The sequence below is a fragment of the Maylandia zebra genome, linkage group LG4 (assembly GCF_041146795.1).
Source record: "Maylandia zebra isolate NMK-2024a linkage group LG4, Mzebra_GT3a, whole genome shotgun sequence".
Lineage (NCBI taxonomy): Eukaryota > Metazoa > Chordata > Actinopteri > Cichliformes > Cichlidae > Maylandia > Maylandia zebra.
The window spans coordinates 16,112,665-16,124,882 of NC_135170.1; the positions used below are offsets into that span (position 1 = coordinate 16,112,665).

The following is a 12,218-nucleotide window of genomic DNA, read 5'->3' on the forward strand; positions in this document are numbered from 1 at the left end:
TCATTTGAACAACTAGCCGCTTAAAAGTCAAAAGTGACACAGGCTCAAACTGGTGGAAAGTTGAAATGCACTCAGGAATGGGGAGAGGATATAAAACAGGGGGAAGGACTTAAGAGATGAGGCCTTCTCTAAAAAGTGAATTTGAAATCGCTCACAAAGAGCCTGAGAATAAATTAAAGGCATGTCCAGGGAAGGGTTAACCACAGAGTTAAAAATTTTAAATAAGGTACGGGGGTTTTGGTCATTGGCCAGGATGATTTTGGATATGAAGGACGCTTTGGCCGTTTTAGCAGCACTTTGGAATTTTAAGCGGCTAGTCCGTAGCATGTCATGAGAAACTCCAAGTTTATCTTTTTTCCACCTTCTCTCAGCGCGACGTAGTGTCATTAAGCCAACACTGAGAGTAGGTTCTAGGGCGCTTCATCTTAATGGGGGCAACAGTATCAAGGATTGAAGAAAATAGCGATAACAAGGAATTAGCACAGTCATCAACCGAGCGAAAAGAACAACGGTCGAGAGTGACAGATGCAGAATCCAAGAAAGACATAGAGAAGTTTGACATCGCTTCAGTATTAATTACATGTATCGGGCGAAGGGGAGCCGCAGGATGTAGTTCATTAGTGCATAAGCCAGTATCAAATATAACTGGGAAATGATCCGAGATCCCAGCGTCACTTATATCCTTGATACAAATGTCCAGACCATATGAGAAAATCAAGTCCAAAGTATGTCCTTTAACATGCGTTGGGTCATTAACCCACTGAGCCAGGTTAAAAGAGTCCGTTAAAGCAAGGAAGTCTTTAGCAAATGGGTCATTCTTACAGCAAGTGTGTATGTTAAAATCACCGACAATGAGAACACAACTATACTTAAAAAGAATGGAGCCTAGGAGATCAGCAAAGTCTGTGATCTCCTAGGCTCCTAGGTATGTCCGTGATTACATACATACATGTATGTAACACATACATGTATGTATGTGTTACATAAATAACACATACATACATGTTTCTGTTCATAAATCTGGCAAGTGTTAAAAGGACATTTCTAGCCAAGTTCAAGTCCATCATTCTGCAGTGAGTAATATTATTCATAAAAGGAAAACATTCAAGGAAAACACTTGCCGGTCTTCCCAGCAAATTCACTTTAACTGAAAAACAAGAGCACTATTAGTTCCTGGTACATACATTATGACAGATGTTATGTAACTACATTCTTTATGCACATTGCAACATAAGTGTGCATAAAGTTATACTGGTAAGTGAAACCCTCTTCCGAGTGTCTTTAACTGGGAGGAAAGTTGTTTACTCATAATCAAATATATGTAAATGCAAGATTGCTTTTAGAGTGGGGCTACAGGCCAGAGACACAGAAAAAGTTGGAGCCACTGAATCATCTTAGTGTAGGGGAGCTATTCGTAAAATCAAGAGTGCTGTGGCTCACTTTAAAAACCAGAAAATAACATCCGAATAATTTTTTCCTCTAAATACAAGAGAAAGTGATACATTTCCTTGAAAATTGTTTTCAAGGAAGAACATGAACCACACAGGCTGTTGGCTATAGATTGCTAAAGCTGCACAGTCATGTGAAAAAGGTTAAGGTAAATGTCTGTGAAGGTTCTCAGCCATCCAGGTCATCGTAATCTAAGGAGCTTGGAAAGAAAAGCTTCTGGACCTCTTTAGGTTGCTTGAAGACGTTTCACCTCTCATCCGAGAAGCTTCTTCAGTTCTAAGGGTCAATTGGTGGAGAGTCCCAGATTTGAACCCCGTGGGAGTTTCCCCCCAAAAGAGGGACAAAAGGACCCCCTGATGATCCTCTACCTAATCACATGAGCCAAGATGTGAAAACGGGGGTGGGTCACAATCAGCCAGGGTTTCGGGTGAGCTCATTGTGAAACCCATCCCCACCCTATCATGTGATTTCCTGAGGTCAGATGGCCCAGGGTGTGAGTGGGCGTTAAGGCGTCTGGCAAGGGATCTCAAAACTGAATTATAGATGGCAGACAGTTGGTGTCGTAAACCACCGCCTCTGTTCAAAGATGGTCGCTCACAGTGGACATAAATGGCTTCTTTCACTCCTCTTTCAGGTAAGGTAAATGTGTGACCCCTGCCACAGTGACACAAAGTTCAATACAAGATCAGTAAATTTACATCTTGGATTCAGCAAAGAGTTAAGTATCTTCAGTTCAGAGAGTGCAGATGGAGTCTAATGAAACTAGCTATTGAATAACGAGATAAACCAGAATATAAAGTAAAAATATCCTGCATGAAAATCAACCGTCTTTGTTGTCCTTTTACCAATGCACGAAACACACATAGAAGAGAAGCCAGAATTAAAAAACAAAACATGATGTGCATAGAAAAGGGGTGTGTGTGGCAGACCTGATAAAAAGAATACCTTATGTTTCATCCTTGCTATTGTTAAGATATAAATAGATTATATCTCAATAAGAGAGGGTGCGGAAAAGTCATTGAAAAACAGTCCTTTGTTAGCACTGCATAACTACTCACACTAAATAATTTCAAGTATTTTAAGATAAGATAAGATAAGATAAGATAAGATAGAACTTTATTAATCCCTCGGGTGGGTTCCTCTGGGAAATTCGATTTCCAAAAAAGCACAGCAGCGACAGAAGTTACAGAGTTATACACACACACATATATATAAATACAGAGACAATATAAATAAAATATACGAAGGGGATAAATAGAATAAATAGGAATAAAAATAAAAATACAAGTGAATTGCACATTTCAAGTATTGAGTCTATTGCACTGTTGACTATTTACAAAAGTATTGCACAAAAGGTATTGTACAGTGAGGTGAAGAGGCACTACAGCTTAGTTGTTCCCCCCTCCTTTGTCCTCCTGTTTCCCCTCCCTCTCCCCTCCAGAGAGGAGTTAAACAGTCTGATGGCGTGTGGGACAAAGGAGTTTTTAAGTCTGTTAGTTCTTGTCTTTGGGAGAAGCAACCTGTCACTGAACAGACTCTTCTGGTTGTTAATGGCCGTGTGCAGAGGATGCCTGGCATTGTCCATAATGTCCATCAGTTTCTTTAATGTTTCTTTAAGCTTTTATTAAAGTTGTAGCTTCTTCTGTTCTTGGTGATGTGTGCAAACTGTCAAAGCATTGATATCAATATTATAAATATTAATAGCAAAACTAACAAAGTGCAAAATATTCATTTCAATTGATGAAAGAGAAAACAGAAAAGTTTGAGCTAAAATATACTTCTCTACAGCAGCTGAGTAAAATTCCAGTTCCTTCCCTGTACAAATATTAATGTCATACTCAAGGTGAGACTGCTGCCACACCTGCTCCTGCAGCAGTTTTAAGCCTCTGTCTAATTAATTTCACTGAACAGACCGGTTACTGGGCTTGTCAAAATTACAGATTAGTATTAATACAAACGAGCCAACCTGTGCAATAAATAAGTGATTATATATCATTCCCTTATTCATTGTTTTAGACAGATATTTCCCTGACAAAGTCAAATGTATTCTAAAAATCTTGATTTTAACTATAAATTTGCCATTTACATAAAAAAATTATGAGCTGCAGAGATATTTTTCTGTTCCAGCAATACATTTCAGTCTTTTCATGAGTCTAGTGATGTTACATCTACATTATAATATGCAGATCACAGTGGATCTATAAAGACACAAATCACCTTCATATATTGAGTTTCTGATAGAAAACAACAGTGACTTATGTTTGCATGATGTATTTATCCATAGAAATAATGGTGTCACATCACAACAGCAAGAATTGCATTACATTTAATCGGGGGGGGGGGGGGGGGGGGGGGGGGGGGGGGGTGGAGAAATGTACCATGATAATTTAACAGTATACTTAAAACATGATGTCAAACTATACAAATGGGATGGTGTTTCAACCTTTGCATATGTGCTTTGACTGTTTCTAGCTCAGGTCACAGACTTATATTGATTATGACTTTACAGTAACTACAGCCGGACAATGTCCATGGCTCATGCCATTAAAGCCGAAACATTGTTTGTTGTGCTAAGCCTTTCGAAAAAAGTAATGAGGAATACATATACATTAAACTGTAGGTAAATGTACATTAAATCTTCAAAAGGTTTTGAGGGATTTTAAAAAATAATGCATTAATGCATTGCAATATTTCATGTAGTATGAGGTAGGAATTATCTCACCATGGCTATTCATTCCAAACTCTACCAGGTTTTATCAACTCTGACCAGTATTAATGGAGTCACATTAATTTAGTAAGTAACGAAATGCAAGACATGCATGAATATGTAACTAAAATAATGTTACATAGCAAAAGAGAAAATGAGGACGCTGCTGCATACCCTTTTTGTATCAATGTACAATTGAACAAAGGGTCTGGTAAGTGTACCACACCCTTTGACAAATGATTTTTCTAAATGTTCATGCTTTAAAAATTTAAACACACCCAATCCTGAATTCACCTGTTCAGTATATAAAGTGTAGCAGTGCTCCTGAGGTTTAGTATCAGTCCAGGGAAACTAATCTGTAGAACTGACCTGTTCATCACTATGAAGGTGACTGCTCTGATCCTTCTCTTGGGAATATCCAGCACAGGTAACTACACTTATCATTCAGGATTTGATTTAAGCATTTCAAATCTAACACTAAAACACTTTGAATTTAACAGTAAAAGAAAACAAACAACAAACAAACAAAAAATAAAAAATTTTAAATTTATTTTATACATGTATTAAATGTCTTTTCCAAAAAACATCCAAACACTTTACAAGAGGATCACTTAGTTATGTTTGTGGTGGATCGAACCACAAACATAACTAAGTTTCTTTCCATTGACAGGAAATCAAATATCTGTCAGCATATCCGTAGGGAATATAGATTATTGCATGTGATAGACCCAATTAAAATAAAACAAATAAACAAATAAACAAACAAAAACAGGAGCCTTTAAGAAAGATATGCCAGACTTTTTGTTTTAGTTTATAAAATCTGTTTCTGAATCTGTTTGGCAAACTGATGTGGAAATATTTCATTTTGTTCAAATTATTTTACTGAGTGGATTAGGTCTACTTCATACTAGAAATAAGGAAAAGTGATTACCAAATATACGTGAAGGACATAATGATGGATATTAGGATTAGTACTTTGTTGAAAATCTTAGTTCAGTTTGTTAAGGTTTAGTGCCCGGATGGCTTGGGACTAGAAGCTCCTCTTGAGTCTCTCTGTACTTGCCCGGATGATATGGAACCTTGGAACAGTTTGTTGCCCGGATGGGATGGGTCCTTCAGTATCTGACCTGCTCTAGTCCAGCATCTCCCCTAAGGGGGGAGGGGCAATCCTGCAGCAGCATTCTGCTGTACGGATCACTCTCTTAAGAGCTTTTTGGTCCTTAACACAGCTGTTCCCAAACCAGGATGTGATGTTCTGTGTGAGGATGCTCTCCACAGCGCCTGCATAGAAAGTCATGAGGATCACTGGCGAGACCCTGAACTTTCTCAGTTGTCAGAGGTGGTACAGGCGCTGCCTATCCTTTTTTGGTCTAGACCTGAATGTGGGCAGACCATGTCAGGTCTGATGAAATGTGGATACCGAGATACTTGAAGGACTGCACCCTCTCCACTGGAGGTCCATTGATGATAATGGGCTTTTAGTCTCTGTGCTGACTCCTTCTGAAGTCCACCACTAGCTCCTTGGTCTTGCTGACATTCAGCTGGAGGTGGTTATCCTGGCACCATGATGCCAGATTCTTCACTTCGTCAATGTAGGCCTCCTCATCGTTGTTGGAGATGGCGCCCAACACCACGGTGTCGTCAGCAAACATCACAACGGTGTTGGAGCCATGGGTGGCCACACAGTCTGAAGTATAGAGGGAGTAGAGCAGTGGCGAGAGGAAACACCCCTGTTAATGGTGACGCTGTTAGAGACGCATCTATCCACCCTCACCACGTGAGTTCTGCAAGTGAGGAAGTCCAGCACCCATGCACACAGACGGCTGTTGAGTCCTACATCCCTCAGCTTTGTGAACCATCTGCTGGGCACTATTGAGTTAAACGCTGAACTGTAATCAACATTCTTTTCTTGCACTAGTTCAGTGGTTCCCAAACGTTTTTTGCTAGGCCCCCCTTTGTTTTACAAGAAAAATGTTCGCGCCCCCCGCCCCCTTCTCGCGCGTGTACGCGCGCACGCACGCGCACTAACACATCCTCCAACCACACACACCCATATTTTGCTCCATTGCGGTTTATTTCACACCTCAAACATTTAGTAAACAGTTAAAACAAATACAAGTAATCTGCAATAAATTACAGGTAGTAATAAAATAAACTACTAACTCTTTTAGGCTACATCCACACCTACACGGGTATTTTTGAAAACGCAGCTGTTTCGTCCACACGTAAACTGCGTTTCGAATCACCGAAAACGGAGATGTTTTAAACCCTTTTTTGCGTTTACGTGTGGACGAGGAATACAGAGTTCGTCACTCAACATCAAATGTGCCTTTTTTTCACGTCACACTGTGCGCCACGTTATTGTTTACATGAGATGAGTTGCAGAATGGCAGATAGAGACGAAATACTGTTAATCTTACTATCTTCAGGTTTTACACGCTTACATATACACACGCAGTTACTGTCCCTCCATTTGGAAAGGCAGAGGCGTCACAGTGATTATTTTATGTGTAGTTGTTTTTTTTCCATGTGTAATAATATTCAACATTGCTATCAATACATTTTTCAAAAAATGCCTCACTGTGCAAAATGGGTTTAAAAACATAAACAACTGTGGGATCCTGTTTGTCCGTGATTTAAACAGCCCAGCCTTGCTCCCTACGAAGGGAAAATCAATTCTGCAGTGGAGACCTACCTTGGCACTTGTGCAGGTGAAGCCAAAGGGAAGATATGCTTCACCATATTTTCTAGTCTTTGGCTTAGAATGAAGTTGGTTTGGAAACATATTCAGCGACGCTGCAGCCCCTGCTTTGCGTTTCTGTAGGCGCCCCGTGTAAGCAGTGTCCAAGCGTTTTGTCCCCCCCCCTTTTCATTCCGCTCCCCTGCAATGGCTCTGCGCCCCCCAGGGGGCGGGCCCCACACTTTAAGAAGGACTGCACTAGTTGGTGCTAACAATGCCATAAAAATTATAATATTTTAAATATAGACTCAGAAACTGTTAAATGGTTGACAGCTGTTGGAGCAGGCCTCCATGATTTAAATGATCCTTATTTCATTAACCTTAAATAAACACTAATGTAGTGTTTCATGTCACTTTATTAAAAAATATATTTATACAGATGTTAAAGGGATTAACAGCATTTCATCAATCTGTGCAACAGCTTAAAAAATAGAAGAGATAAAGACTCTTTAATAATACTAGTATAGTGGGTTATTTAAAAACCTGTAATCTTTCATTTTAACTTCAGTCCTTTCATTGTTTCTCTCCTGATTGCAGCTGGAGCCCTTCAGTGTCAAACCTGCACAGATCAGACGTGTTCAACCACAGTAGCAAAAACATGTTCTTCAGAGACCATGTGTGTTACAGCTACTATTTTAGGTAATCTTTTCTTCATATTATTTCATACAGTTCAGTAAATTTCAAATACCTGTGAAGCTATGTGTGCTTTCCATCAACATTAATAAAATTCATCATTAAAAATATTAAAATTACTTTGCAGCTACCTCATCTGGAACTACCGCAACACAAATCTACAAGGCATGTGCATCTTCCTCCCTGTGTCCAACTACGGGCTCTCAGACATTTTCAGTTGACCTGGGTGTTCAAAGTGCTCTTGCATCTGCCACGTGCTGCAACACGGATAACTGCAACTCAGCAACTCTGGCTGGTAAGTAGAAATCAGTTAAGTTAAAGACACATAACTGAACAGACATGACAGAAAAGGATAAGAAACAATAATCTGATATCTGCTGAAATATTCTGTTCTAAAGTGAAATTATGTTCTTTTCTGTTTCAGCCCCTACTCCTCAGTCAAGTAACGGCCTACTATGTAACTCTTGTTCCACCTCTCAGTGCAACACACCATTGCAATGTCAGGGAGTGCAGGACCAATGCTTTCAATCAATGAGTGAGTCTTCATCATGCATACTTTAACAAAAAGCATCTTTAAATTTGGTTTTTGCATAAAATAAATTCAACAAACATTCTTTTTTTTCAATCAGTCAGGAAAAACATAACCAAGCATTTTATCCGTATTTGTAATGAATGTGATTTTGTACTTTAAATCGTTAAAGATGAAGATTTGATAATCAGTGTAGGAAATGATACATATTTTTCCACAACACATAAATATATTAGTTAAGAAGTATTCCCGAAATATTTGAAGCATGGAGGTAGTGATTAATCTGTCAGTTATTGTCATGACTAATCATTTGTATAAAACAAGAGCTGAAAACAAAGAGATAAATGTCCATCAAAAAAAGAGCAAAGTAAAGAAAATACACATGAAAACATCAAGAGGAGCACTTTGATTTCATGATGATGGAAAAATGAGTTACCTGCTTTAAATGGAAAAAAAACATATGTGATAATAGAACACCGAGTGTAGGAACACTGTTCATTAAAAGGAAATCCATTTGGGTTCTGACATTGTGAGTACATGTTTTCAATAACTTAAATTTGACAGTCACGAAACAACTGACTGAAATGATGCCTCGAAAACTTTTCGAACTTATACCCATTAATATTATAATTTTATATAAGTATGTCTTGATTTTCAAAGGCTACTACACAGTCATGTATGTCTAAAAATATGTGAAATTGTTGAAACTGGGATTTTTCATCTACAGTGAACGATGGCACCAATGATTTTCCAGCTTACGGCTGTGCATCCAGGATCCTGTGTGCAGTTGCTTCAAGCCTGGGTTCTCTACCTTTCATGCAGAGTGTTGGTACCATAAAAAGTGGACCAACCTGTACTTTACCCACAACAACTGTAGTACCAACCACAACCACAGCTGCTCCAACAACAACAACAGCCGCTCCAACTACAACCACTGTGGCACCAACCACCACCACAGCTGCTCCAACAACAACGTCTGCTGCTCCAACAACGACAACAGCTGCACCAACAACAACAACAGCTGCTCCAACCACAACCACAGCTGCTCCAATCACAACCACTGCAGCACCAACCAAAACAACTGCTCCAACAACTACAACGGTGGCATCAACAACCACAACTGCTGCTCCAACAACGACACCAGCTGCTCCAACCACGACAACATCTGCTCCAACCACAACAACAGCTGCTCCAACCACAACAACAGCTGCACCACCAACAACAGCTGCTCCAACCACAACAACAGCTGCTCCAACAACAACAACAGTTGCTCCAACCACGACAACAGCTGCTCCAACCACGACAACATCTGCTCCAACCACAACAACATCTGCTCCAACCACCACAACAGCTGCTCCAACCATAACAACAGCTGTGCAACCAACAACAACAACTGCTCCAACCACAACCACAGCTGCTCCAACCACGACAACAGCTGCTCCAACCATAACAACAGCTGTGCAACCAACAACAACAGCTGCTCCAACCACAACCACAGCTGCTCCAACCACAACCACTGCAGCACCAACCAAAACAACAACTGCTCCAACCACAACCGCAGCTGGAGCCCTTCAGTGTCAAACCTGCACAGATCAGACGTGTTCAACCACAGTAGCAAAAACATGTTCTTCAGAGACCATGTGTGTTACAGCTACTATTTTAGGTAATCTTTTCTTAATATTATTTCATACAGTTCAGTAAATTTCAAATACCTGTGAAGCTATGTGTGCTTTCCATCAACATTAATAAAATTCATCATTAAAAATATTAAAATTACTTTGCAGCTACCTCATCTGGAACTACCGCAACACAAATCTACAAGGCATGTGCATCTTCCTCCCTGTGTCCAACTACGGGCTCTCAGACATTTTCAGTTGACCTGGGTGTTCAAAGTGCTCTTGCATCTGCCACGTGCTGCAACACGGATAACTGCAACTCAGCAACTCTGGCTGGTAAGTAGAAATCAGTTAAGTTAAAGACACATAACCGAACAGACATGACAGAAAAGGATAAGAAACAATAATCTGATATCTGCTGAAATATTCTGTTCTAAAGTGAAATTATGTTCTTTTCTGTTTCAGCCCCTACTCCTCAGTCAAGTAACGGCCTACTATGTAACTCTTGTTCCACCTCTCAGTGCAACACACCATTGCAATGTCAGGGAGTGCAGGACCAATGCTTTCAATCAATGAGTGAGTCTTCATCATGCATACTTTAACAAAAAGCATCTTTAAATTTGGTTTTTGCATAAAATAAATTCAACAAACATTCTTTTTTTTCAATCAGTCAGGAAAAACATAACCAAGCATTTTATCCGTATTTGTAATGAATGTGATTTTGTACTTTAAATCGTTAAAGATGAAGATTTGATAATCAGTGTAGGAAATGATACATATTTTTCCACAACACATAAATATATTAGTTAAGAAGTATTCCCGAAATATTTGAAGCATGGAGGTAGTGATTAATCTGTCAGTTATTGTCATGACTAATCATTTGTATAAAACAAGAGCTGAAAACAAAGAGATAAATGTCCATCAAAAAAAGAGCAAAGTAAAGAAAATACACATGAAAACATCAAGAGGAGCACTTTGATTTCATGATGATGGAAAAATCAGTTACCTGCTTTAAATGGAAAAAAAAAACATATGTGATAATAGAACACCGAGTGTAGGAACACTGTTCATTAAAAGGAAATCCATTTGGGTTCTGACATTGTGAGTACATGTTTTCAATAACTTAAATTTGACAGTCACGAAACAACTGACTGAAATGATGCCTCGAAAACTTTTCGAACTTATACCCATTAATATTATAATTTTATATAAGTATGTCTTGATTTTCAAAGGCTACTACACAGTCATGTATGTCTAAAAATATGTGAAATTGTTGAAACTGGGATTTTTCATCTACAGTGAACGATGGCACCAATGATTTTCCAGCTTACGGCTGTGCATCCAGGACCCTGTGTGCAGTTGCTTCAAGCCTGGGTTCTCTACCTTTCATGCAGAGTGTTGGTACCATAAAAAGTGGACCAACATGTACTTTACCCACAACAACTGCAGCACCAACCACAACCACAGCTGCTCCAACAACAACAACAGCCGCTCCAACTACAACCACTGTGGCACCAACCACCACCACAGCTGCTCCAACAACAACGTCTGCTGCTCCAACAACGACAACAGCTGCACCAACAACAACAACAGCTGCTCCAACCACAACCACCGCTGCTCCAACCATAACCACTGCAGCACCAACCACAACAACGGTGGCACCAACAACCACAACTGCTGCTCCAACAAAAACAACAGCTGCTCCAACCACAACCACAGCTGCACCAACCACAACAACAGTTGCAGGAGCAACAACAACTGCTGGTCCAACAACAACAACTGCTCAAACCACAACAACGGCTGCTGCAACCACAATCACTGCAGCACCAACCACAACAACAGCTGCTCCAACCACAACAACTCCTGCACCAACCACAACAACTGCTGCTCCAACAACGACAAAAGCTGCACCAATCACAACAACATCTGCTCCAACCACAACCACTGTGGCACTAACAACCACAACTGCTGCTCCAACCACAACAACAGCTGCTCCAACCATGACAACAGCTGCTCCAACCACAACAACAGCTGTGCAACCAACAACAACAACTGCTCCAACCACAACCACAGCTGCTCCAACCACAACAACGGTGGCAACAACCACAACAACGACTGCTCAAACCACAACAACGGTGGGACCAACAACAACAACAACTGCTCCAACCACAACCAAAGCTGCTCAGACCACAACCACAGCTAATCCAACCACAACCACTGCAGCACCAACCACAACCACAGCTGCTCAAACCACAACAACGGTGGCAACAGCAACCACAACTGCTGCTCCAACCACGACAACAGCTGCTCCAACCACAACCACAGCTGCTCCAATCACAACCACTGCAGCACCAACCAAAACAACTGCTCCAACAACTACAACGGTGGCATCAACAACCACAACTGCTGCTCCAACAACGACACCAGCTGCTCCAACCACGACAACATCTGCTCCAACCACAACAACAGCTGCTCCAACCACAACAACAGCTGCACCACCACCAACAACAGCTGCTCCAACCACAACAACAGCTGCTCCAACAA

The 12,218-nt window shown here is 40.4% G+C and overlaps 1 protein-coding gene and 1 long non-coding RNA gene across 2 annotated transcripts; both read left to right on the top strand.

The window, feature by feature from the left end:
- The first annotated feature begins 7,438 nt into the window (after nucleotides 1-7,438).
- Nucleotides 7,439-8,832, top strand: LOC143418499 (uncharacterized). Its single transcript, XR_013098493.1, has 4 exons — nucleotides 7,439-7,535; nucleotides 7,657-7,824; nucleotides 7,954-8,064; nucleotides 8,786-8,832. It is a non-coding gene; the product is annotated as an uncharacterized LOC143418499 (long non-coding RNA).
- Nucleotides 8,833-9,325: 493 nt separating this feature from the next.
- On the top strand, nucleotides 9,326-11,945 carry LOC143418500 (uncharacterized). The gene is made up of 4 exons (XM_076883583.1): nucleotides 9,326-9,721; nucleotides 9,843-10,010; nucleotides 10,140-10,250; nucleotides 10,974-11,945. Exon 4 carries the CDS (start codon nucleotides 11,098-11,100, stop codon nucleotides 11,875-11,877), a length of 780 nt encoding a protein of 259 aa, XP_076739698.1. The 5' UTR covers nucleotides 9,326-9,721; nucleotides 9,843-10,010; nucleotides 10,140-10,250; nucleotides 10,974-11,097; the 3' UTR covers nucleotides 11,878-11,945.
- Nucleotides 11,946-12,218: the final 273 nt, after the last annotated feature.